Source organism: Salvelinus fontinalis, chromosome 31 (genome assembly GCF_029448725.1).
Source record: "Salvelinus fontinalis isolate EN_2023a chromosome 31, ASM2944872v1, whole genome shotgun sequence".
Classification (NCBI taxonomy): Eukaryota; Metazoa; Chordata; class Actinopteri; order Salmoniformes; family Salmonidae; genus Salvelinus; species Salvelinus fontinalis.
Genome location: NC_074695.1, coordinates 35,859,698 through 35,885,713, shown reverse-complemented (window position 1 = coordinate 35,885,713; position 26,016 = coordinate 35,859,698). Strand labels below are relative to the sequence as shown.

General features: G+C 42.7%; 2 protein-coding genes across 17 annotated transcripts in view; both read left to right on the top strand.

The window, feature by feature from the left end:
* Positions 1 to 12,424, top strand: part of ube4b (ubiquitination factor E4B, UFD2 homolog (S. cerevisiae)) — a 47,154-nt gene extending 34,730 nt beyond the window's left edge. For all 3 annotated transcript variants that reach the window (XM_055892388.1, XM_055892390.1, XM_055892391.1), the window contains 8 exons: positions 2,104 to 2,339; positions 2,606 to 2,732; positions 2,929 to 3,073; positions 3,178 to 3,312; positions 3,972 to 4,163; positions 6,090 to 6,264; positions 9,759 to 9,905; positions 10,819 to 12,424. In XM_055892388.1, coding sequence (XP_055748363.1) covers positions 2,104 to 2,339; positions 2,606 to 2,732; positions 2,929 to 3,073; positions 3,178 to 3,312; positions 3,972 to 4,163; positions 6,090 to 6,264; positions 9,759 to 9,905; positions 10,819 to 10,886 — 1,225 coding nt within the window. In that variant the 3' untranslated portion in view covers positions 10,887 to 12,424. The remainder of the gene's footprint in view (positions 1 to 2,103; positions 2,340 to 2,605; positions 2,733 to 2,928; positions 3,074 to 3,177; positions 3,313 to 3,971; positions 4,164 to 6,089; positions 6,265 to 9,758; positions 9,906 to 10,818) is intronic.
* Positions 12,425 to 13,479: 1,055 nt separating this feature from the next.
* Positions 13,480 to 26,016, top strand: part of kif1b (kinesin family member 1B) — a 120,977-nt gene continuing 108,440 nt past the window's right edge. For 12 of the 14 annotated variants that reach the window (XM_055892386.1, XM_055892383.1, XM_055892382.1 and 9 more), the window contains exons 1-2: positions 13,489 to 13,810; positions 15,029 to 15,192. In XM_055892386.1, coding sequence (XP_055748361.1) covers positions 15,087 to 15,192 — 106 coding nt within the window. In that variant the 5' untranslated portion in view covers positions 13,489 to 13,810; positions 15,029 to 15,086. Of the gene's footprint in view, positions 13,811 to 15,028; positions 15,193 to 26,016 lie in introns of all 14 variants that reach the window. The other 2 variants (XM_055892387.1, XM_055892375.1) reach the window with 2 other exon arrangements.

Genomic DNA, 26,016 nt, shown 5'->3' with positions numbered 1-26,016 from the left:
CCACCATGCTCACAACGTTGACATCAGCAAACAGCTCGCCCACACGACGCAATAAACAATGTCTGCCATCTGCCTGGTACATTTGAAACCGAGATTCATCTATGAAGAGCACACATCTCCAGCATGCCAGTGGCCATCAAAGTTGAGCATTTGTCCACTGAAGTCAGTTACTATGCCGAACTGCAGTCAGGTCAAGACCCTGGTGAGGATGACAAGCACGCAGATGAGCTTCTCTGAGATGGTTTGTGCAGAAATGCTTCGGTTGTGCAAACCCAGTTTCATCAGCTGTCCGAGTGGCTCATTTCAGACCAACCTGCAGGTGAAGAAGTCGGATGTGGAAGTCCTGGGTTGGCGTGGTGACACATGGGCTGCGGTTGTGAGGCCGGTTGGACGCACTGCCAAGTTCTCTAACGTTCAACATTAAATTCTCTGGCAACAGCTCTGGTGGATATTCCTGCAGTTAGCATTACAATTGCACGTTCCATCAACTTGAGACATCTGTAGCATGGTGTTGTGACAACTTCACGTTTTAAAGTGGCCTTTTATTGTCCAAAGCAGAAGGTGCATCTGTGTAATGATCATGCTGTTTAATCAGCTTAATGATATGCCACACCTGTCAGGTGGATGGATTATCTTGGCAAAAGAGAAATGCTCACTAACAGGGACGTAAACAAATGTGTGCACTAAATTTGAGAGAAATAAGCATTTTGTGCGTATGGACAATTTCTGGGATCTTTTATTTCGGCTCATGAAACATGGGACCAACACTTTACATGTTGCGTTTAGTTATTGTTCAGTATGTGTTCTTTTGCTCATCTTAATCTTTTATTTTTATTGGCCAGTCTGAGATATGGCTTTTTCTTTGCAACTCTGCCTAGCAGGCCAGCATCCCGGAGTCACCTCTTCACTGTTGACGTTGAGACTGGTGTTTTGCGGGTACTATTTAATGAAGCAGTTGAGGACTTGTGAGGCGTCTGTTTCTCAAACTAGAGACACTAATATACTTCTCCTCTTGCTCAGTTGTGCACCGGGGCCTCCCGCTCCTCCTTCTATTCTGGTTAGAGCCAGTTTGTGCTGTTCTCTGAAGGGAGTAGTACACAGCGTTGTATGAGATCTTCAGTTTCTTGGCAATTTCTCGCATGGAATAGCCTTCATTTCTCAGAACAAGAATTGTTTCTGGACATTTTAAGCCTGTAATCGAACCCACAAATGCTGATGCTCCAGATACTCAACTAGTCCAAAGAAGGGCAGTTTTATTGCTTCTTTAAATCAGCACAACCGTTTACAGCTGTGCCAACATAATTGCAGAAGAGTTTCTAATGATCAATTAGCCTTTTAAAATGATAAACTTGGATAAGCTAACACAACGAGCCATTGGAACACAGGAGTGATTGTTGCTGATAATGGGCCTCTGTACGCCTATGTAGATATTCCATAGAAAATCTGCTGTTTCCAGCTACAATAGTCATTTACAATGGCTGTATGATCAATTTGGTGTTATTTTAATGGACACAATGTGCTTTTCTTTCAAAAACAATGACATTCCTGCCAGTTGCAATGTGGCTTTCAGAAGTTAATATTTGTATCCCACTGGAGAAAATTACTTACCGCTTGAGGAATAAGTTAAATACATTTTACAGAATTTGGCAACCTTTTATTGACTATATGGAGAATCTCCCCCCACATCACATTGAATGAATCTCTATATAATCCTTATATAATGTTTCACACGTAATGTATAATATGTAGCCTACAGCAGGTGACCATATGATCCAATATGATCATTATATATATTTTTTATTGTATGTTTGTATATATAATTATAATTTGTTTTATTTTTTCTTTGTTAAGCTCATCTGTCACTGTCACTTTGTCCTATTGTTGTCTAATATCTTTTCACGTTTGTCTTGAATGTTGTTAATTGGAAAATGCAAAAAAAAAAATATAAAAAAATAAAGACATTTCTAAGTGGCCCCAAACTTTAAAAATATGGGGCTGTTTGAATGGGGGTCATATAAAATTACATGTATTTTTTTGAAAAGGTGTCTTCTGTGAAAATGGCTTTTGACTGACGGTTAGCGTCCCCTTTCTATCCCCTGCCAGGTATTCCCCTCAGGTCCTGTATGAGCCCTGTGTCCAGGACATTGTCACTTTTCTGGTGGTGTTCATCTGCAGTCAGAACTACATCCGGAACCCCTACCTGATCGCCAAGCTGGTGGAAGTGCTTTTTGTCACCAACCCGGCGGTGCAGCTGCGCACCCAGCGCTTTTCCGAGATGATGGAGAACCACCCCCTGTCTGTCAAACAGTTGGTCCCGGCCCTCATGAAGTTCTACACAGGTGTGACTACTTGGTGCAGCATTTCGGGAGGGGTAGAACTAGACACATTGCACAATTTTAACACTTTTGCATGAACATAAACTTTTTATTGTGCTGGCTTGGATATTTTCTTCTTTCCAGCATGGTTCCATTAATTATAGTGGATGTATAACACACCATCACAGTTCGGCTTGGCTCCACTCAGTAGTGTGCAAAAGCTATTAGAGTGGAGTCAAGTGCACTGATTCTCACATGCAACTGACTCTTGTGTGCCTTCCTTTCCACAGATGTGGAGCACACCGGTGCCACCAGTGAGTTCTACGATAAGTTCACCATCCGCTACCACATCAGCACCATCTTCAAGAGCCTCTGGCAGAACATGGGCCACCACGGCACATTCCTGGAGGAGTTCAAGTAAGTGGGCTAGAATCAAAACTTAATAGGTATTGTCATCAGATAAATACTATGGTGATAGCCTGGTCTAAAAGGTGCCCACTGTCCGGTCATGCTGAATGCTACATGTAAAATGTACTCCGACTCAGTTTGTGTGACTTCGACTGGCTTCCGAAGGCCTCCTAGTTAGTGAATTCATCTGTTTATTCCCCTGTAGCTCTGGCAAGCAGTTTGTGCGCTACATCAACATGTTGATCAACGACACCACCTTCCTGCTGGACGAGAGCCTGGAGTCCCTAAAGCGCATCCATGAGGTCCAGGAGGAGATGAAGAACAAGGAGCAGTGGGATCAGCTTCCCAGGGTCAGTACGGAATTACCGGGGGGGGAAACATGAACGCATTACGCAGCGCTTATTAACGTGTTACAAAGCGCCTTTATAATTCCTTATGACTCTTTCTCCCTCAGGAGCAGCAACAGAGCCGCCAGTCCCAGCTGACCCAGGACGAGCGGGTGTCACGCTCCTACCTGGCACTGGCCACAGAGACGGTTGACATGTTCCACATCCTTACCAAGCAGGTCCAGAAGCCCTTCCTCCGGCCCGTAAGTACCACTCTGACCAGGGATCAAACATTTTACTCATACTTTCCAGTCTATAAAGGGATACATGGGCGCAAAAACATAGTTTGCAAATGTTGTATTTGACAAATATACGGTTAGAATGACTTTTACTGGTTGTCAACAGCCCCCACACAGCAGCCAAATAGAACATTGACAATTATTTTTTTTGCTGGTGTGCTCAAATGGGTAAAAAACGAAAGCCGTGGAGGTGCTCTTTGAAAAAGGTAGTCTGACTGGCAGAAAACGGGAATGATGGTAATCACTGAGTAAACTGAAAAATGTATTGAGTGCTTATTTTTAAATCATAGCACTTGTTGAAAATGATTCTTCATTTTAAAAAGCCTTGGCATTTGCTTGGCATGTGCTTGGTATCTGCCTTCATCCATTTTCTTCAAGAGTGCCATGTTGGGAAAAGTAAGCCTCACAAAAACAAAATCTAAGTGTTTTGTTTACTAAGAGGTGACATCATTCCCTTTTTCTGCCAACAATAGAACATTACTGTGCAGCAGCATGGGGGGGATGGCAAAGTGATACATATTACTGTATAAAGCCTACTTCAACAGTAACCATAAACCACTCCTATTCATGGATGCAGACAATATTTTTTCTGGTGACCTAACTCCCTGCTCTGTGCATTCCAGGAGCTGGGGCCTCGTCTGGCGGCCATGCTGAACTTTAACCTCCAGCAGCTTTGCGGGCCGAAGTGCCGGGACCTGAAGGTGGAGAACCCAGAGAAGTATGGTTTTGAGCCCAAAAAGCTCCTGGACCAGCTTACTGACATTTACCTGCAACTTGACTGTGCCCGCTTTGCCAAGGCCATCGCTGACGACCAGGTAAACTGTAGTAGTAGCACACCTGGCTTTCAAACATTTGGGAAATTGATTCAAATACTTTATCTGTGCCTGTTGTCGCTTGCATTGTTTAATAAACCAATAGAAAAGTCCCCACACTGCTAACCTCACCCATCTGTCACTCCAGGCAGGCTCAAGCAAACAGTCAAAGTATTTGAAAAGATTAAGTAATTGAACCCAGGTATGTGTAGTAGTAGGCCACAAAAAAAAATTGTATGCATGCTCTACTGTATGTGTTTTCTATACTGTATAATTTCACTGATGTGAAGCGGGTAGCATTTGGTATTACCAGGAAGATTATTTTAAAATATTAAAATGTTTTGACCATTCATGACAAATACATTTCTCATCATATCATTCCCAATCCAATCACGTTTTGCGATAGGTGGCCCAGCTATATTAAGTGTACCCATAGCAGTGAAGCAGGAAGTAAAAGCAGTTCTAGTAATTCTATTTATATGGTTACACATGACATAAGGTATGTCATAATACCAGGTTTGGATAAAATACTTATTTGTTTACAAAATTCAAGGCATATTGTAGTAGTTACAATTTGCTACAATACAAATCCTGGGGAGAGAATGTGTACTGCCAGCGACTGTGCTCTCAGTACAGACCATGCTGACCATCTCAATGGTGAGATGGAAGAATTCTGATATGATGTCATTGTTTTAGCACTGTCCACTGAGTTTTTAAACAACAGTGCACAATATGGTTTAACGCACCGCTGGGTGGTGGAGAGTAGAGGTCGACCGATTATGATTTTTCAACGCTGATACCGATTATTGGAGGACCTAAAAAAGCCGATACCGATTAATCGTCCGATTTTATTTATTTGTAATAATTACAACAATACTGAATGAACACTTATTTTAACTTAATATAATACATCAATAAAATCAATTTAGCCTCAAATAAATAATGAAACATGTTCAATTTGGTTTAAATAATCTAAAAGCAAATTGTTGGAGAACGTAAAAGTGCAATATGTGCCATGTAAGAAAGCTAACGTTTAAGTTCCTTGCTCAGAACATGAGAACATATGAAAGCTGGTGGTTCCTTTTAACATGAGTATTCAATATTCCCAGTTAAGAAGTTTTAGGTTGTAGTTATTATAGGAATTATAGGACTATTTCTCTCTATACGATTTGTATTTCATATACCTTTGACTATTGGATGTTCTTATAGGCACTTTAGTATTGCCAGTGTAACAGTATAGCTTCCATCCCTCTCCTCGCCGCTACCTGGGCTCGAACCAGGAACATATCGACAACAGCTACCCTCGAAGCAGCGTTACCCATGCAGAGCAAGGGGAACAACTACTCCAAGTCTCAGAGCGAGTGACGGTTGAAACGCTATTAGCGCGCACCCCGCTAACTAGCTAGCCATTTCACATCGGTTACACCAGCCTAATCTCGGGAGTTGTTAGGCTTGAAGTCATAAACAGCAGAGCTGCTGGCAATATGGGTGATGGGGAGGTGGTGGGGGGAGGGAGGGTGGTGGAGAGAGCAATATACTTTTGAGGTTTTTCAATTTGGGTTCATATATAGTGTGCTAATGACGATACAAAAAAAGGTAACAGAGCAATGTACAATAAGGCGGACTAAGCAAACAAGGAAGTTGTGTTAAGTACATGGAGGCTGCCATCTCCATGCACATCTGCTATTTTGTAAGCATTTGGTAGAATGACACACTCGCATCCCAAAGCCTCTCAGGGATAATTCCTTCAAAAGGTAATTCTATTCACTAGGAACCAATTAGAAGCATACGGTACAAAACTGGGTTGGATCTTCCTGAATTTGTCCAATAAACATTTGTTTTTGTTTTTCCGTTGCAAAACGTTTTGCTGTGGTGTGTGGTAATATATACACCCAGGCTTACATGGTGTTTTTTCTCTCCCCTTTCCAGCGGTCGTACAGTCAAGAACTCTTTGAGGAAGTTATTTCCAAGATGACGAAAGCCGGCATCAAGTCTACCATCGCCATTGAAAAATTCAAGCTACTATCGGAGAAGGTGGAGGAGATAGTCGCAAGGAACTCTCAGTCCGAAATGGACTACAGTGATGCACCTGACGAGTTTAAAGGCAAGTATTCAAACTTTGCAATGTTCAAACTTCACTTTCTAGTGTTTGAAATCTGTATTTCTTGTGTTGTTACTAATTACCCCTGACAGCAGCGGTATGTTCATTTGGATGCAACGTCCCAGTAAGACTTCAATTGTGCAGGCAGGGCACAGTTCTCTATGTGCCCTGCCTGCACATAGTAGAGCACAGTGTCTGTTCTGTACAATACATTTCTATCTGCAAAGTTCTAAACAGATTATTTTCATCACTTTTTTCAGGACTTGGATCAAAAGAGCTGACCCCAAGTCAGTTTGATTGGGACATAAAAGTAATGGGAAGACCCTCTATCGACATTTTACGCAAAGACCACTTAGATTGGGCTATCAAATAACCACTGATTTAATATACTCTGGGAGGGGAATGCAGGCTGCATACTTCCTTTTGTGTGACTCAAACCCAAATCAAATTTTATTTGTCACATGAGCCAAATACAACAGTTGTAGACCTTAATGCAAAATACTTGCTTACAAGCCCTTAACCAACAATGCAGTTTTAAGAACAATGAGAGTTGAGAAAATATTAACTAAATACACAATAACGAGGCTATATACAGGGGGTACTGAGTCAATGTGCGGGGGTACAGGTTAGTCAAGGTAATTGAGGTAATATGTACATGTAGGTTGGGGTAAAGTGACTATGCATAGATAATTAACAGCGAGTAGTAGCAACAACATAAAAAGGGGGGAGGGGGGGGGGCAAGTACTCTGGGTAGCACTCCAGTACATCTTGCAATGCGGTAGCAGAGAGAACAGTCTGACTAGGGTGACGAGTCTGACAATTTTTAGGGCCTTCCTCTGACACCGCCTGGTATAGAGGTCCTGGAGAGCCAAAAGCTTGGCCCCAGTGATGTACTGGGCCGTACGCACTACCCTCTGTAGCACATAGCGGTCGGATGCCGAACAGTTGCCATACCAGTCAGGATGCTCTCAACGGTGCAGCTGTAGAACCTTTTGAGTATCTGTTGAAGATCAGGCTTACCACAGTTGTCGTCAGCAAACTTTCGTGGGTGAACAGGGAGTACAGGAGGGACTAAGCACACACCGCTGAGGGGCCCCCGTGTTGAGGATCAGCGTGACAGTTGTGTTGTTGCCGACCCTTACCACCTGGGGGCGGCCCGTCAGGAAGTCCAAGATCTAGTTGCAGAGGGAGGTGTTTAGGACCATGGTCCTTAGCTTAGTGATGAGCTTTGAGGGCACTATGGTGTTGAATGCTGAGCTGTAATCAATGAACAGCGTTCTCACTTAGGTGTTAATTTTGTCCAGGTGGGACAGGGCAATTGAGATTGCGTCTTCTGTGGATCTGAGGTGTCAACTAACTATCCCGGGTTAAAGAAAACCCTCAAGTTTTATTTTTAAGTGTGTAACATGTATGAAACCCTCAGACAGCAAACTCAAGATTTCAATATAAGGGAATGGGGGATGCCTAGTCAGTTGTACAACTGATTGCATTCAACTGAAATGTGTCTTACGCATTTAACCCAACCCTTCTGAATCAGATAGGACCTAGTGTTTAATTTTGAGCTAATTTAATTGTCTTAATGAATTCCTTGCATGTGTTTCCGAGATGTCTATGCTTTGATTTGAGAATACAGATACATGCATGGAAATATACACTGCTCAAAAAAATAAAGGGAACACTAAAATAACATCCTAGATCTGAATGAATGAAATATTCTTATTAAATACTTTTTTCTTTACATAGTTGAATGTGCTGACAACAAAATCACACAAATTATCAATGGAAATAAAATGTATCAACCCATGGAGGTCTGGATTTGGAGTCACACTCAAAATTAAAGTGGAAAACCACACTACAGGCTGATCCAACTTTGATGTAAAGTCCTTAAAACAAGTCAAAATGAGGCTCAGTACTGTGTGTGGCCTCCACGTGCCTGTATGACCTCCCTACAACGCCTGGGCATGCTCCTGATGAGGTGGCGGATGGTCTCCTGAGGGATCTCCTCCCAGACCTGGACTAAAGCATCCGCTAACTCCTGGACAGTCTGTGGTGCAACGTGGCGTTGGTGGATGGAGCGAGACATGATGTCCCCGATGTGCTCAATTGGATTCAGGTCTGGGGAACGGGCGGGCCAGTCCACAGCATCAATGCCTTCCTCTTGCAGGAACTGCTGACACACTCCAGCCACATGAGGTCTAGCATTGTCTTGCATTAGGAGGAACCCAGGGCCAACCGCACCAGCATATGGTCTCACAAGGGTTCTGAGGATCTCATCTCGGTACCTAATGGCAGTCAGGCTGCCTCTGGCGAGCACATGGAGGGCTGTGCGGCCCCCCAAAGAAATGCCACCCCACACCATGACTGACCCACCGCCAAACCGGTCATGCTGGAGTATGTTGCAGGCAGCAGAACGTTCTCCACGGCGTCTCCAGACTCTGTCACGTCTGTCACATGTGCTCAGTGTGAACCTGCTTTCATCTGTGAAGAGCACAGGGCGCCAGTGGCGAATTTGACAATCTTGGTGTTCTCTGGCAAATGCCAAACGTCCTGCACGGTGTTGGGCTGTAAGCACAACCCCCACCTGTGGACGTCGGGCCCTCATACCACCCTCATGGAGTCTGTTTCTGACCATTTGAGCAGACACATGCACATTTGTGGCCTGCTGGAGGTCATTTTGCAGGGCTCTGGCAGTGCTCCTCCTGCTCCTCCTTGCACAAAGGCGGCGGTAGCGGTCCCGCTGCTGGGTTGTTGCCCTCCTACGGCCTCCTCCACGTCTCCTGATGTACTGGCCTGTCTCCTGGTAGCGCCTCCATGCTCTGGACACTACGCTGACAGACACAGCAAACCTTCTTGCCACAGCTCGCATTGATGTGCCATCCTGGATGAGCTGCACGACCTGAGCCACTTGTGTGGGTTGTAGACTCCGTCTCATGCTACCACTAGAGTGAGAGCACCGCCAGCATTCAAAAGTGACCAAAACATCAGCCAGGAAGCATAGGAACTGAGAAGTGGTCTGTGGTCACCACCTGCAGAACCACTCCTTTATTGGGGGTGTCTTGCTAATTGCCTATAATTTCCACCTGTTGTCTATTCCATTTGCACAACAGCATGTGAAATTTATTGTCAATCAGTGTTGCTTCCTAAGTGGACAGTTTGATTTCACAGAAGTGTGATTGACTTGGAGTTACATTGTGTTGTTTAAGTGTTCCCTTTATTTTTTTTGAGCAGTGTACTTGCAGAGTGCGTAAAAACACAAAGTGTTGATTTTTGTATTTTTCAACACCTCATTCAAACGCGACACAACATTGTTCTCTCACATCCTGGTAGGAATACTTTTACACAGCTCAAGGCAAATTTCTGTATTTTTGTTTTTGCACATCACATTTAATCAACAAAAAAAAACGAATGTTGCATAAATGGGAGGGCTGCAACGAAGGCAAATAAATACATAATTGAAGATACAAATTACATTTGTGTGTGTGTGTTTGTTTCCACAGACCCTCTGATGGACACCCTAATGACAGACCCTGTGATATTGCCCTCTGGGAACATCATGGACCGAGCCATCATCCTCCGCCACCTTCTCAACTCCCCCACTGACCCCTTCAACAGACAGCCGCTCAACGAAAGCATGCTGGAGTCACGTATGTGTACACACACACCGGTATCAAAGTCATATCCACTTAAATTACAACTCCCTGCACTCATAGCCTGCAGTTTGATATGTGAGGATAAGGAAGTACCCACCCGAAACAAATGTTACTTACTGAAAATTGAGACTTCTAAAGGCTTGGCGAACCGAACGAGTGTGCTCGCATACACCCTCAAAATCCCTTAGATTGAAAAACGAGAATACAGTAGTAGTACTGTTTGTTCATCATGTAACACCGTAGCCAGAAAACACTTCCTCAAAATAATGAATTTAAGATATCTCAAATTGTCATAAGTTGATGTTTTTTGCAGAGGAGAATGTTTGGTGAAAAATGTGCAAGAAAACTGGTCTTCTATCGTTGAATGACAACAGACACTTCATTGAAGAATCCCTACTGTTGACCAATCACAGACGAAAGGGGGACTTCCGATTCCGAACTTTGGCTTGCCTTGAGTGAAAAAAAACTGCTGAAAGGCCAAAACAAATAAAAACATCACAAAATGTGCATGTGTTTTGGATTGGATGCATAAAAAAAAAAAAAAAACGTTTATTTAACTAGGCAAGTCAAGTGGGAACAAATTCTTATAAACAATGACTGCCTAGGAACAGTGGGTTAACTGCCTTGTTCAGGGGCAAAACAACAGATTTTTACTTTGTCAGCTCGGAGATTTGATCTTGCAACCTTTCGGTTACTAGTCCAACGCTCTGACCACTAGGCTACCTGCCGCCCCTTCTCAACTCTCTTGCTTAAAAACATTAATGAATTAATAAAGTGGACCAGCACTCGACAGTTGGAATTGAAGTCTTTCTTTTAGGCAACATGTCCTACTAGCACACTTTATTAACTATATGGGTCCCCATGGGTTTGTGCTCACGTTCTGCTCTGTCATTGTCTTTATTCACAGTCCCTGAACTGAAGGAGAGGATCCAAGCATGGATGAGAGAGAAGCAAGGCCAGGGACGTTTCCTCTAATGACAGCCCAACTACAACTCCCCCCCCCCCCCCCCGCCCCGCCGTCAGTAAGGGATGTTACCACCATTAATTCACCATGCCTGAAGTAAATACCATCAAGAACGGGGGGAAAACGCAAGAAATAAATGAAACCTGATTTTATTTTTCTTCCCTTTATCCTTATTTTCTCGGGTCATCATCTGAAGGCCCTTAGCTCTAAAATGAAACATAATAAAGTTAAGACTTTTTAAAAGGTTTTTGCTCATGACTTTGTGTATATATCTACATATATACGTAACACTGCAAGGATAAGCAGTTGTCACAGCCTACAGGTCTTAGCAGCAGAATGCATTTCTTCATGTATTGTTTATTTTCCCTCGGTTTTGCGACTTTATGTATACTTTGTAAGCTGAATTATTATATTTCAGCTTTATGAAGGGGCAGATGATACATTTAGGATTGGGATACATTTTGGTTGTCTTAATGGTAACTTTAAACAAGACATTGAAAAGAAAGTGGCTGAACTAATTCACTATATTGTTTATCATAACCATACAGTTTACAGTACAACATGCACACATCTTGTGCCGTTTGCTGACGAGGCTTGGGAAATGAGAATACATATTTAAAAAATGTAGCTTGAAATGAACGTGCTAGATTGTCTAGTAGACAAACGAAAACTAATTGTGGGCTTAATTTGATGAAAGTGGTAAGTGAAGCATTAGTTTAAATTATGTATGGTTGGTTAGTTTGGTTGTCTCCCTGTTGATGACATACGAGTGAATAAAGTTTTGTTTGCATGGCCTGTAGTTCAAAACCTCCCAAGCGCCTCATGGCAAACCCTCTTACGATGGAGCAGAACGGTCACAAGACAATGTAAAGCCTCTTTGTAGCATGAACACCATTGGAAAAACAGCAGGTTATAGGAACACATCTCCCACCTCAAGAGGTCTCTCAAAGCCCACTGTTTCTTAATCTTTACCCAGGTGGCTGACTTAAATGCCCAGACCCAATTCGCTCCGTCCCTCTCCTCCTTATCCCTAACCCTTAGAAGTTTGCAGATCTGGAAAGGTATAAACTGTGTAGTGTATATTGCTTTTACTTTATTGATCTGCAAACATCGAAGGGTCAGGGGGAAGGGGTAGGAAGTGAATTGGGAGTGGCTAACTGTAAATTAAGGCTCGCACATGTCTCACCAAATGTTGATCTCAATGTTTTTCTATATGTAAAAACAGTTCACAAATTAGGTTGAGGTGCCAAGTGCTCTTGGCCAGCAAATGCTATTTGTGCGTCTGAGCCCTTAAAGGAAAACTCTACTCAGCAAAATGCATCAACATGACGTGGCAAGTGACACTTTGCTTCTTGATAGTCCAATATCTTAACTTGACTGCTGGTATGCTAAACATTTTGGGACTGTATCAACAATTGACTAATGGAACAAAATGCCAATATAGTTTGAGTGGATTTTTCCTTTAACTGTACAGGAATTTGTTTATTTTACCCACATAACTGTTTTGGAATCGAGGACTTTGAATTGAAATAAATGATGATGCACACAGGTTTACAGCTATTGTTGAAATTACTTTTTCAACTGGGATGGGTTATTTAATTATATTAAGCAAAATGGGTTGTTTATTTATGAATCTATAAAAATGGACCTTCATAAAATTACATTTGGATAATATAGATCTATTGAATTCATATGTGTAACTAATGTAATTGTTTTCCAATTGGAACAAATTAAAAAAAGAAGCATGTCAATGCAAATAGGTGCAAAGGTATTAAACTCTTCCTCTACTTTCAAAGAAGTTCGAGCACAATCATCCTTAAATACTGCTTTATTCCTTTGAATGAAAGTTACCCTTAGTTTGAAATCAAGCCATTGATAAACAATGTTCACGCACACTTCCCACACGCCTGGTTGTCAAATATAAGTAGGAAGGCAGGGTATGTAAACACCTTGATTATTACTACCGGTAACTAACTAGCATTAAAGGGTACAGGAGTTGTCCAGCAATTATACATAAATACTATGCAATTGTACAATAAACAGTTATTTATTGAAGTTATAGTCAGTCGTTCAGGTATTGAAGGTGTTGGGAGCCTTACTTTCCAGGCTAAAAAGCTGCAACAAAATGGTTTGCCTGTCTCACTACTATACTACTAAAGCTATTAGTGTTGTTTCAGTGACATTACATTTTTTTCAAGGATCACACTCTTGATCAGGGGCAATAATCATTCATATCTGTGGTTGGAGACAGTTCCTATGTCTGTGGACTGTTAGAACCAAATAGGGCCAAGACGCATGCAATTGATTTATAGTGAAATCATTAGAAAAGTCATGAGATGCTTAAGTCTGTAGGGCAATGTCTATGTGAAGATTTCTATGAATTACTGTGTAATACCGTGTAATTACACTTTTTCCTGTTAGGGGGCGCCTATACACTTTGGTCCCTGTCTAGACCTTCGTAGTGCGGTGACAGCGGTACGGGGAGCGGTAAGAAACCCTGCAGTATGGCGTCACGGGCAAATGCAACGGCCCCATCGTATTTCCTGAAGTTCTATTGGCTCCCCAACGCATTGCACATGCATTAGTCTGATTTCATTGGCTTATCAAACTGACAATCAGTCTAGTCGAAAGGGAGTTGACGTAATCTTTTCAGTAAATCAAGGTACTCTATCTGTTCTTTTTTTTTTGCTTGTGTGCAGATATACGACCGCTTTTCATCTGAACTGGAAAATAACCTCATCAAGGAAGCAACGAATGCAGTGGAAGCCTGTCTGGTGGAGACTTAAACACTGCTATAATGGGTGTTTTTCATAAAAGTGGGCTTGACCATTTTTTTGCGAGCATACTCTGATGAACAATATTATACTTAATTTTAACGCTTATTTGTTTTCGCTACTTTTCTATGGTGTTCTAGTCTTCGTTTCGATCTTCAAAAGTAAGTTGCCTAAACATTACCTGTTTAATTTCATTCCGTTTTTACTGTAGAGCGAGCGACTTTTTGTTGTTGCTTTTCCTTAAAATTAATTTAGTAATCTGTTGTATTCTTATCGAAAACGTTTTCAAGGGTTTGTTCTGATTTGATATCAAATAGACTACCTATGCACGATGGTATTGTTACAAATGATCCCAAATCGAATATCGTGCGCGTGAAGTCATTTTCTCGAACGGCGACATAAGGCCATTCAAATCAAATGTCTTTAACGCCATTTTTATATCCGCAGATGTCACAGTGCTTATACAGAAACCCATCCTAAAACCCCAAATAGAAAGCAATGCAGATGTAGAAGCACCCTGGATAGGAAAAACTCCCTAGAAAGGCAGGAACCTAAGGAAGAAACCTAGGCTTGATTTCGTCAGTACGATATCAGCTGGTTTTAGTAATGGGCCTACATTGTATCACTTAATCTTACAAACATTTGGTATATGTTGCCAAATGCTTTGCAACAATTGCTAATGTTTTCCAAAAGCCCTTTCCAAATTTCGAAAATATTTTTTTCTAAACATTCTTCAATGTGTAGCCATGGCTCTGTACGTTTGCATATACCAAATATGGTAGATAGAATTGCATGGGCGTATGCCTCGGCTAGTAAATGGCTGACTGCAAGGACATGGTGAAAACATCAGATTTCAGCTTGTCGATGCTAGGCCCTTTTCTAGAGATTGTACAAACTAACAATCATAATGAAATTGTCAGTATGTAGACGAATAGCTATACTTAATAGACAGCCTACTGTATTTATTCAGACATGTATTTATGTAGATAGCGGTATAGTGTAGCCTCTATGCGATGAGTCGGCCATATTGTAGGCTCCTCTAAACTAGTCTGAGCATTTGGCCTACAAACTGAGATAACGGGAATTAGGTTTTGTTATTTGACCCTTTAGTGCCCTATACTTGTAATCTGAGAGAAATGCATAACATTTCAGATTTTAATGACGAGTGACATCCACTTGAGACATTCTTTTGCCATTTCTCCAGTTGATTTGTATTATATTTACAAGTGATGCTATTTAACAGCTTTGTCAACTTTGTGGCCTTATCACATATTTTACCCCTAGTATCGAATCTAACAATCATCCCTTTATTACTTATGACAACATGCATTGAATTTGAATGTAATTCAAAAGTAAAGTAATAGTTTTTCTTTCTTCAGGAGAGTAATTTTTGGAATCATACTACTGGGTACTGGGTGAAAGTCCTAAACTGCTGCAATGTCTGGGGCGTCTGTGAAAGTCGCTGTCCGAGTTCGTCCCTTTAACTCGAGAGAGACAAGCAAGGAGTCAAAATGCATCATTCAGATGCAAGGCAATTCTACCAGTAAGTAACACACACAAACATACACACATATATGATATCCTCATGATATTTTGGACCACCTGACAGATACAAATCTAGCTTCATGACACATTGGTTTCCACATGCCCAAGCCAGCTCTGTACCTTAGGGGTCTTGGTTGAAAACAGTAGAATGAACAAAGTGAATGCATCAGTGTTGAAAAGAAACAGCCTGAAAAGGGAAGGAAAGCTGTTTTGGGTGAATTCCTCTTTGTAAAGAGATGCATGCTTGAGGAGCCTCAGTGTGAGAAATGCTGAGTTGGTCCATTCTGACACAGTTTGTGTCCCTAATGGAACCTTATTCCCCATATAGTGCACTACTTTTGACCAGGACCCATAGGAATCTGGTCAAAAGTAGTGCACTATGTAGGGAATAGAGTGCCATTTGGGATGCCTGCTCTTTGGGCTTTCTCCCTCTTTCTATTCATCAATCTATTGTCCCATAGTTGGGACTATTTGATATTGGTAGCAGTGCTTATCACTGGTCTGGAGTGTGTGGTTATGTCATCCCCGAGTTGATGTGGAATACTCCAGAAAACACAAGTTCTACTCCACGCAGCGTTTTGGTGCACTTTCGAGGACAGACAGTAGAACTGTTTTGAGAACATGATCTTTTCTATTAGATGGACAATTATTGCTCATGATGGACTGTGTTCATATGTAGAAAATAGACAAACTATGAAACATCAAAATGGATGTTCCAGTATATGGAAAAACCAACAGTTATGATATAAAGCAAAACTGTTTTCAAAGAGTAGTTGGACCTCTGTGCTGCTTCCAGCTCAACCGTAAGCATTCCTGTCATTTAGAATAGTGCTCTCTACAAGATGTTGAGATTGAAATAAACAAAATGACTTTAATTGCTATTCAGTTGCTGTGTCAGCAGATGAAATTTGTCCCCATCCAATAGCATATAATTGGAATCAATGAATCAGATTGATGTTGTACAGACATATTTAATGTGCTGCCCAAAGCTAAGGCCTAAGTGACAACATATCAATATCACATTTCTGTTAACACAGAGAAAATGAGGATAACGCTAAAATGTTTAATATAGAGATGCGCTATTTGGAAAAGGAGACGTCGCTGTCATGTTTTTTCCTCCTCAGTAATTTAATCATTTGGATTTATCCAACAAATAATTTTGGATGTTTTTAGCCAGTGATTCACCATGTCCACTTGTGACTATGGGTTACCAGTTTATTATTATTTTTTTTTAAGGGGATAGTTCACTCAAACGCATCCACATTTTTTTCCAATGTACTGAAAGTGCTTGGTCTTAATCTTGACTGTGGAAATGAAAATAAAAATGGTATTGTATTAACAATGGACTAATGAACAAAATACTAAAATTTACTTTTTGAGTGAACATTAGTTATTCCAAAACCTGTCGTTGAATGGCACATTAAAACCCTCATGAGACAAATGCCATCTCATTCAGGTCAGGTAGTTATATGCTTTGTTATAATATTGACCTGGTAATAAGAGCCTGTAACACAACCCTTTTATCAACCTGTTCCATGAACCGGTTTTGATTTGCCTTGAAGTTCAGTTGTCGCCTTTAGTCATTTGTGTTATTTCAATCACACCAGCTGGTCGTTGATTGCATCCATCAATGCCACACCTGCCTGCGCTTTCTAAGGACCAAACCTTTCCAAAGGAAAGCTTTTAGCAGAATCCTGAATCTCTTACTTCGCATCCTGGTGTATTTTCATTAGGCCAATGACACTTTGAGGTGCCCTGGGTGACTTGTGGTGTGTAGCAGAGCTGAGCTGTGGTATGTTTTTTTGTGGGGGGTGAGTAGCAGAGGGGGAGAGGGAGGCTGCAGCAGTCGTGCCTCTCTTCCTATCACATGCACAGATTGCAGAGCAGTACTCCATTGCAGATGGTATAATGAGAATGCTGTCTTGCCCACGGCAGGCAGGCTCACGGCAGGCAGGCTCACGGCAGGCAGGCTCACGGCAGGCAGGCTCACGGCAGGCAGGCTCACGGCAGGCAGGCTCACGGCAGGCAGGCAGGCTCACGGCAGGCAGGCCCACACGCATTAATAGTCCAGACTGTCAGCCAATGAGAGAACATGCCCTTTATGTAGGTCACTTCAGTGTTTCCCTAACATTGTATAGGTGAGTCTCCTTACCGCCGCCTAAAAATTTGGATATGGATTCAGTTGAAAAGTTGGGTTAACCACCTAGAGTCGATGTCCGCCCCCCCATGGAAATCTAATTAGCGTTGGAAAAAAATCCCCATCAAAATCTGTCTGTTTAAGCTAGAGATATCTATTTTCTGGCATGGGCTGCGTCTCAATCCACCACATCCGCCAATGGCAGCCTTCCACATTTGCGGTGGAAGGTGGCCGAACTACAGCAGTGTTTGTCAGACGGTGAGACATCCCGAAAATCGTTCTTCTCACAAACGTCTGTAGCGTCCGAACAGTTTGGGCTACACACTAATATGAACCCTCTATGGAAAGGTGAGACTCTCACAAATGCATATATGTCGGTTGTTTTGCTCTAATAAAAAATGAATGCAAGTATATATGGAAGTAGTTTAGTGCCAAAACAAATTGGTTAAATATGGGTAAATTAAAAAAAAATATATAATTTCCTGATCTTTCTTATCTCTCAGATATAGGACTGACACCGAACAAACTTCCTTTTGATAGATTTCTTTGACTGTTTTTCCATGTATGAATCTGTTATTCAATATGTTTCTTTGTGCTATTAGCATTGAGGCCAAATGCAATTTTTCATCAAATATTTATGCCTAAAGGGATCCTAAAATTAAATCAAATAGCTAAATGATCCTTGGTATGATGATCTTAAAACAATTCCATATGTTAGATTAGTAGAACCCCTTTTTTTGCTGTGTGAAGAGCTCTGCCAAAAAGCATTGAAGATAGGTTCTCTGCAGTCTTCATTAATATACTGAACATTTCTGCTTATGCCCTATCCATCAACTGTTGGTGTGAGATTACCCAACCCTCTTAATACTTACAAAGATGTACCCAAGATGCTGTAATTTTATTTATACAATTGTTGTAGGGGAAACACTGAGTTGGGGCTATATACTGATGCTTCTATCACTGCCTAATATAATGCGCCCCTTCCCGAAAATCTTGAAAGACATTTACACAGAGGAATGTTCTACCACTGTACACTTTGATGTTTTGGGAAGGTATTTCTCTCATAATTGACGGCATTCTTTGATCATCTCTGTAGCGCTGAAGGAATAGAACTGAACAATTGAACAAAGCCTTCCTTCTGTTTACGAGGTTGTACGTGAAGCACAGGTTTTGAAGACGGCAACATGTGTATATGGATGACATGTCATTGTTTAGCTACGATTAACTTCTGTCCTGCAATGCACCATCAAATTATGTTATTTCACAGAAGTCCCACTTGAAAACATCTGGGCCATATTCACAAAGTGTTTCAGAGTAGGAGACAGTGCTGATCTGGGATCAGTTTTGCCTTTTAGATCATAATGAATAAGGACATGGAGGACCTGATCCTAGATCAGCACACCTACTCCGAGACACTAAATACGTGCCCCGATCACCCCTGTCCATTCACTATTATCTAAAAGGAAAAATCTGATCCTAGATTATCATTCCTACTCTGAGACCTTTATGAATCCTGGCTCTGTTTTTGTGTGTGTGTGTGTGTGTGTGTGTATATATATCAAAATGTCCTTCGATTGTGTTGTATTTCTGCTAGCCTTTAGATATAGTTGTAATTTAAATGGGATGGCGAGAGGCCTGATTTACAGTAGGGTGTCTATCTACGGATAAGCCTGGTCAGCTTGCTGAGAGAAAGCAGCTGTGTTTTTTACTGGGCTGTGATGCTCCCCTTATTGTTGTCTTTCTGCTGCCACCCTCCCTCAAGGTGTGTGTTCATTTGTGTCTGTGTCAAGGGCATGTGCCATCACTCTCCCTCTCTACTTTCCTCTGTGATTATACAATGTGCAGGGGTGAATTCAAGGCCTCTGCGAGCGGGGTGATACTAAGCAAGGTCTCTCAGTGGAGACCTGTGCTCAGACATACCATTGCCAATGTAATTAGCTGGAAATTTCACAAAATGGGCTGCGGTGCTAGCTAGCGTTGGCACACTATGTGGACAGATCGCATGAGTTTAAAGCCTACCCTTAATGATGAGCCTGATGTGCTGCTCACAATGGTCTATGTGTCTTGTTATGTAAGCCATGTGTTCTATTTCCCCTCCCCCATCACTCATATGTAGCGTGGTGGTTTGCGGCTGTATCAAAGAAGGTTCACTGCTACACTATCGCAAGGCTAACAGTGTTAGATTACAAATGTACTGTATAACATGGTTGATTGCCGCAGCAAAGAAGGTCCTCTGATATGCTATTGCTAGGCTAACAGTGCGGGCTAGGCTAATGCTAACCTATTACATGTGCATGACCAGAGTCACATGTCTTCGGTGCTTAAAGGGATACTTTGGGATTTTGGCAATGATGCCCTTTATCTACTTCCCCAGAGTCAAATGAACTGTGAATATTGTTTGTATGTCTCTGTCATATATGAAGAAAGTTAGGGGTAGTTTTGCGAGCCAATAATAACTAGCGTTACCCACAGACTTCCAGTCATTGCGTTATCTACGAGCATGTTAGCAATATCCCTATCAAGATGCACTATGCAGAAATCGCTCCACCATTTCTTGGTTGCAAAAATTCTAAAAGTTCACCTAATTTCAGTTTTTGTGACAAAACAAACAAGTATAGAACCATTGTTCCATCTAAACCGCTGTTAAATATATTTTCAGCTGTTTTGAAGCTGGTGTACAAAACAAAGTAAAATATCCAAAAACAAAATTTAAGAACGGGAAGCATAGAAATGGTGCACATGGAACAGATCTACCGCTTCTTAGACTTGCTTTCAATGAGCAAAAACTGTTTTTTACATAAGTTTTACAAATTAATTAAATTGAAACCGATACCTTATTTACATTAGTATTCAAACCCTTTGCTATGAGACTCAAAATTGAGCTCAGGTGCATCCTGTTTCCAGTGATCATCCTTGAGCTGTTTCTACAACTTGATTGGAGTCCACCTGTGGTAAATTCAATTGATTCAACATGATTTGGAAAGGCACACACCTGTCTATATAAGGTCCCACAATTGACGGTGCAAGTCAGATCAAAAACAAAGCCATGAGGTCGAAGGAATTGTCCGTAGCGCTCCGAGACAGGATTGAGTCTAGGCACAGATTTGGGGAAGGATACCTAAACATTTCAGCATTGAAGCTCCCCAAGAACACAGTGGCCTCCATCATTCTTAAATGGAAGAAGTTATGAGCTACCAAGACTTCCTAGAGCTGGCCAAACTGAGCAATCGTGGGAGAAGGGCCTTGGTGAGCAAGAACCCGATGGTCACTCAGAGCTCTAGAGTTCAACCATCTCGGTTGTCCTTCTGGAAAGTTCTCCCATCTTTGCAGCACACCAACAATCTGGCCTTTATGGTAGAGTGGCCAGACGGAGGCCACTCCTCAGTAAAACGCACATGACAGCACGCTTGGAGTTTGCCAAAAGGCACCTAAAGACTCTCAGACCATGAGAAACAAGATTGAACTCTTTGACCTGAATGCCAAGCGTCATGTTACTTAGGCTTCCGAGTGAAACAGCGGTCTAAGGCACTGCATCTCAGTGCTAGAGGCATCACTACAGACCCTGGTTCGATTCTAGGCTGTATCACAACCAGCCGTGATTGGAAGAGCAGTGCACAATTGGCCCAGTGTCGTTCGGGTTTGGTCGGGGTAGGCTGTCATTGTAAATACGAATTTGTTCTTAGCTTACTTTTTTTTTATGGTGGTGGCCGCATCATGTTGTGGGGATGTTTTTCAGCGGCAGGGACTGGGAGACTCGTCAGGATCGAGGAAAAGATGAACTGAGTAAAGTACAGAGAGATCCTTGATGAAAACCTGCTCCATAGCACTCAGGACCTCAGACTGGGGTGAAGGTTCACCTTCCAACAGGAGAACGACCCTAAGCACACAGCCAAGACAACGCAGGAGTGGCTTCGGGACAAGTCTCTGAATGTCCTTGAGTGGCCCAGCCAGAGCCTGGGCTTGAACCCAATCTCTGGAAAGACCTGAACATAGCTGTACAGCGACGCTCCCCATCCATCCTGACCAAGTTTAAGAGGATCTGCAGAGAAGTTTGGGAGAAACTCCCCAAATACAGGTGTGCCAAGCTTGTAGCCTCATACTCAAGAAGACTCGATGCTGTAATCCCTGCCAAAGGTGCTTCAACAAAGTACTGAGTAAAGGGTCTGAATACTTATGCAAATACATTTGCAAAAATAAATCTAAATCTGTTTTTGCTTTGTCATTATGGGGTTGTGTGTGTGTGTAGATTGAGGGGGGAAATAATTTAATACATTTTTAGAATAAGGCTGTAACGTAACAAAATGTTGAAAAAGTAAAGCCTGTGTCCATAGAGACATACCAGCTCTACTGCTCCTAACCTGTTGACACAAGTTGTTCTGCCTCCAATGCTAGCATTAGTAATTCTACATTTGTTAGCACAGCTATCATGGCCACTGACAGTTGTGAATCTGATGCAGCCGAAGAGCTACTACCCCCCCCCCCCCCCCCCCCCCCCTTACCCGGGAAAGCACCGAACAACAGACAGGGAAGAGGCGCAAATATGAGAACTACATTGATTTGAGGTTCACTTATATTGGGAGTAGTGCCTTTCCTCAGCCACAGTGTGTTATATGTGCAAAACTGCTATCCCACAACTCGATGAAACCACTCTTGAGCAGACGTTTAGAAACAAAACATGGCAATTAAAAAAATGTTTTTTGAGCAAGAATAACGACTATTTTCAAGTAGTAAGACATGTATAAAAGCCACAGATACCATTTAATAAGAAGGGACTAGAAGCGTCTTATATGGTGAGCTACCGAGTGGCTAGGACAGGCAAGCCCCATAATATTGTGGAGGACTTAATTCTTCCTGCTGCCGTGGATATGGCTACGACAATGCTGGGGGGAAAAGGCCACCAAAAAACGATACAGACAATGCCTTCATCAAACAACACTGTTTCATGATGCATCAGTGACATGGCAGGAGATGTTTTGAAACAATTACTGCTTCGCATACAAGCCAGTGAATTCTATGCGTTACAGCTGGATGAGTCAACAGACGTGGCGGGCCTGGCACAGCTCCTGGTATATGTCCGTTACGTTTATGGGGGGTCAATTAAGAAAGACATCCTCTTCTGCAAACCACTGGAAACCAGGACAACATGAGAGGATATTTTTCAAGGACTGGACAGCTTTGTGACATCAAATGGACTTTGGTGGTCAAGATGTGTTGGTATCTGTACTGATGGCGCAAATGTTATGACAGGGAGACATAGTGGAGTGGTAACGCGTGTGCAAGCAGTTGCTCCCGACGCCACTTGGGTATCCACCGAGAGGCTCTTCCTGCCAAGGGAATGCCTGACAGCTTGAAAGACGTTTTGGACACTACAGTAAAGATGGTTAACTTTGTTAAAGCAAGGCCCCTGAACTCTTGTGTATTTTCTGCATTATGCAATGATATGGGCAGCGACCATGTAATGCTTTTACAACATACAGAAGTGCGCTGGTTATCAAGGGGCAAAGTATTGACACGTTTTTTTTTTTTTAATTGAGAGGAGCTTAAAGTTCTCTTTACTGACCTTAATTTTCACTTGTCTGACCGCTTGCAAGATGACGGGCTTCTCACACGACTGGCGATCTGGGTGATGTTTTTTTCTCCCCTGAATGATCTGAATCTAGGATTACAGGGACTCTCCGCAACTATATTCAATGTGTGGGACAAACTTGAGGCTATGATTAAGAAGTTGGAGCTCTTTTTTGTCTGCATTAACAAGGACAACACACAGGTCTTTCCATCATTGTATGATTTTTTTTTTTTGTGTGTGCAATGAACTCAAGCAGACAGACAATGTCAAATGTGATATAGCGAAGCACCTGAGTGAGATGGGTGCACAATTATGCAGGTACTTTCCAGAAACAGACGACACAAACTGTATTTGTTATCCCTTTCATGCCCTGCCTCCAGTCCACCTACCGATATCTGAACAAGAGAGCCTCATCGAAATTGCAATTTTTAAAAAAAAAAATGTAATCAGAAGCCCCTGCCGGATTTCTGCATAGGGCTGCGCTCAGAGTATCTTGCCTTTGCAAATCGTGCTGTTAAGACACTGATGCCCTTTGCAACCACGTACCTATGGATTCTCAGCCCTCACTAGCATGAAAACGAAATACAGGCACAGACTGTGTGTGGGAAATTATTTAAGACTGAGACTCTCTCCAATACAACCCAACATTGCAGAGTTATGTGCATCCTTTCAAGCACACCCTTCTCATTAACTTGTGGTGAGTTATTCACAATTTTTGATGAACAAATAAGGTTTTATATGTAAGATTGCTAAGTTAAGAGCAAAATTATTGATTATTATTATTTGTGCCTTGGTCCTATAAGAGCTCTTTGTCACTTCCCACAAGCCGGGTTGTGACAAACTCTCCCTCATTCTTATGTTTAATAAATGTATCCTATAGTGTGTGTGTGTGTGTGTGTGGCAGGCTTACAATGATGGCAAAAAACAACATTTGAGAGTGTGCCGACCCTGGTGCTGGAGGGGGTACGCAGCTGGAGGTTGAATGTTTGAAGGTGTACGGAACTATAAAAAGTTTGGGAACCACTGCACCACACAATACGCAACGCAAGAATGGCAGTTGGCTATGCGAAATGATGATCTTGCGTACAAGGTACACAAGAGAATGCCAAGAGGCTATACTTCCGGCGCTGACAGAGATGGCCGCCTCGCTTTGCGTTCCTAGGAAACTGCAGTATTTCGTTTTTTTACGTGTTATTTCTTACATTGATACTCCAGGTAATCTTAAGTTTTTATTACATACAGTCGGGAGGAACTACTGGATATAAGAGTAACGTCAACTCGCCATCATTACGACCAGGAATACGACTTTCCCGAAGCGGTTCCTCTGTTTTGCCCACCACCCAGGACAATGGATCGGAACAAACTTTATTTGACTATGTAAACTGGAAACCACATATCCTGAGGCTGCATTCATTGTAGCTGGGGATTTTAACAAGGCTAATCTGAAAACAAGACTCCCTTCTATCAGCATATCGATTGTGCTACCAGGGCTGCTAAAACCATAGATCATTGTTATTCTAACTTCCGCGACACAAAAGGCCCTCCCCTGCCCTCCTTTTGGAAAAGCTGACCACGACTCCATTTTGTTGCTCCCAGCCCATAGACAGAGACTAAAACGGGAAGCTCTTGCGCTCAGGTCTGTTCAACGCTGGTCTGACCAATCTTATTCCACGCTTCAAGATTGCTTCGATCACGTGGATTGGGATATGTTCTGCACTGCGTCAAACAACAACATTGACGAATACGCTCATTCGGTGAGCGAGTTTATTAGCAAATGCATCGGCGATGTCGTACCCACAGCAACTATTAAAACATTTCCAAACCAGAAACTGTGGATTGATGGCAGCATTCTCGCGAAACTACTTTTAACCAGGGCAAGGTAACCGGAAACATGACCGAATACAAACAGTGTAGCTATGCCCTCCGCAAGGCAATCAAACAAGCTAAGCATCAGTATAGAGACAAAGTAGAGTCGCAATTCAACGGCTCAGACACGAGGTATGTGGCAGGGTCTACAGTCAATCACGGATTACAAAAAGAAAACCAGCCCCATCGTGGACCAGGATGTCTTGCTCCTAGACAGACTAAACAACTTCTTTGCTCTCTTTGAGGACAATACAGTGCCACTGACACGCCCCACTACCAAAACCGATGGACTCTCCTTCACTGCAGCCGACATGAGTAAAACATTTAAACGTGTTAACCCTCGCAGGGCTGCAGGCCCAGACGGCATCCCCAGCCGCGTGCGTCCTCAGAGCATGCGCAGACCAGCTGGCTGGTGTGTTTACGGACATATTCAATCAATCCTTATCCCAGTCTGCTGTTCCCACATGCTTCAAGAGGGCCACCATTGTTCCTGTTCCCAAGAAAGCTAAGGTAACTGAGCTAAACGACTTCCGCCCCATAGCACTCACTTCCGTCATCATGAAGTGCTTTGAGACTAGTCAAGGACCATAGCACCTCCACCCTACCTGACACCTTAGACCCACTCCAATTTGCTTACCGCCTCAATATGTCCACAGACGACACAATCGCAACCACACTGCACACTGCCCTAACCCAGCTGGACAAGAGAAATACCTATGTGAGAATGATGTTCATCGACTACAGCTCAGCATTTAACACCATAGTACCCTCCAAACTCGTCATCAAGCTCAAGACCCTGGGTCTCGACCCCGCCCTGTGCAACTCGGTCCTGGACTTCCTGACGGGCCGCCCCCAGGTGGTGAGGGTAGGTAACAACATCTCCACACCGCTGATCCTCAACACTGGGGCCCCACAAGGGTGCGTTCTGAGCCCTCTCCTGTACTCCCTGTTCACCCACGACTGCGTGGCCATGCACGCCTCCAACTCAATCATCAAGTTTGCAGACGACACTACAGTGGTAGGCTTGATTACCAACAACGATGAGACGGCCTACAGGGAGGAGGTGAGGGCCCTCGGAGTGTGGTGTCAGGAAAATGACCTCACACTCAACGTCAACAAATCAAAGGAGATGATCGTGGACTTCAGGAAACAGCAGAGGGAGCACCCCCCCTATCCACATCGACGGGACAGTAGTGGAGAGGGTAGTAAGTTTTAGGTTCCTAGGCGTACACATCACGGACAAACTGAATTGG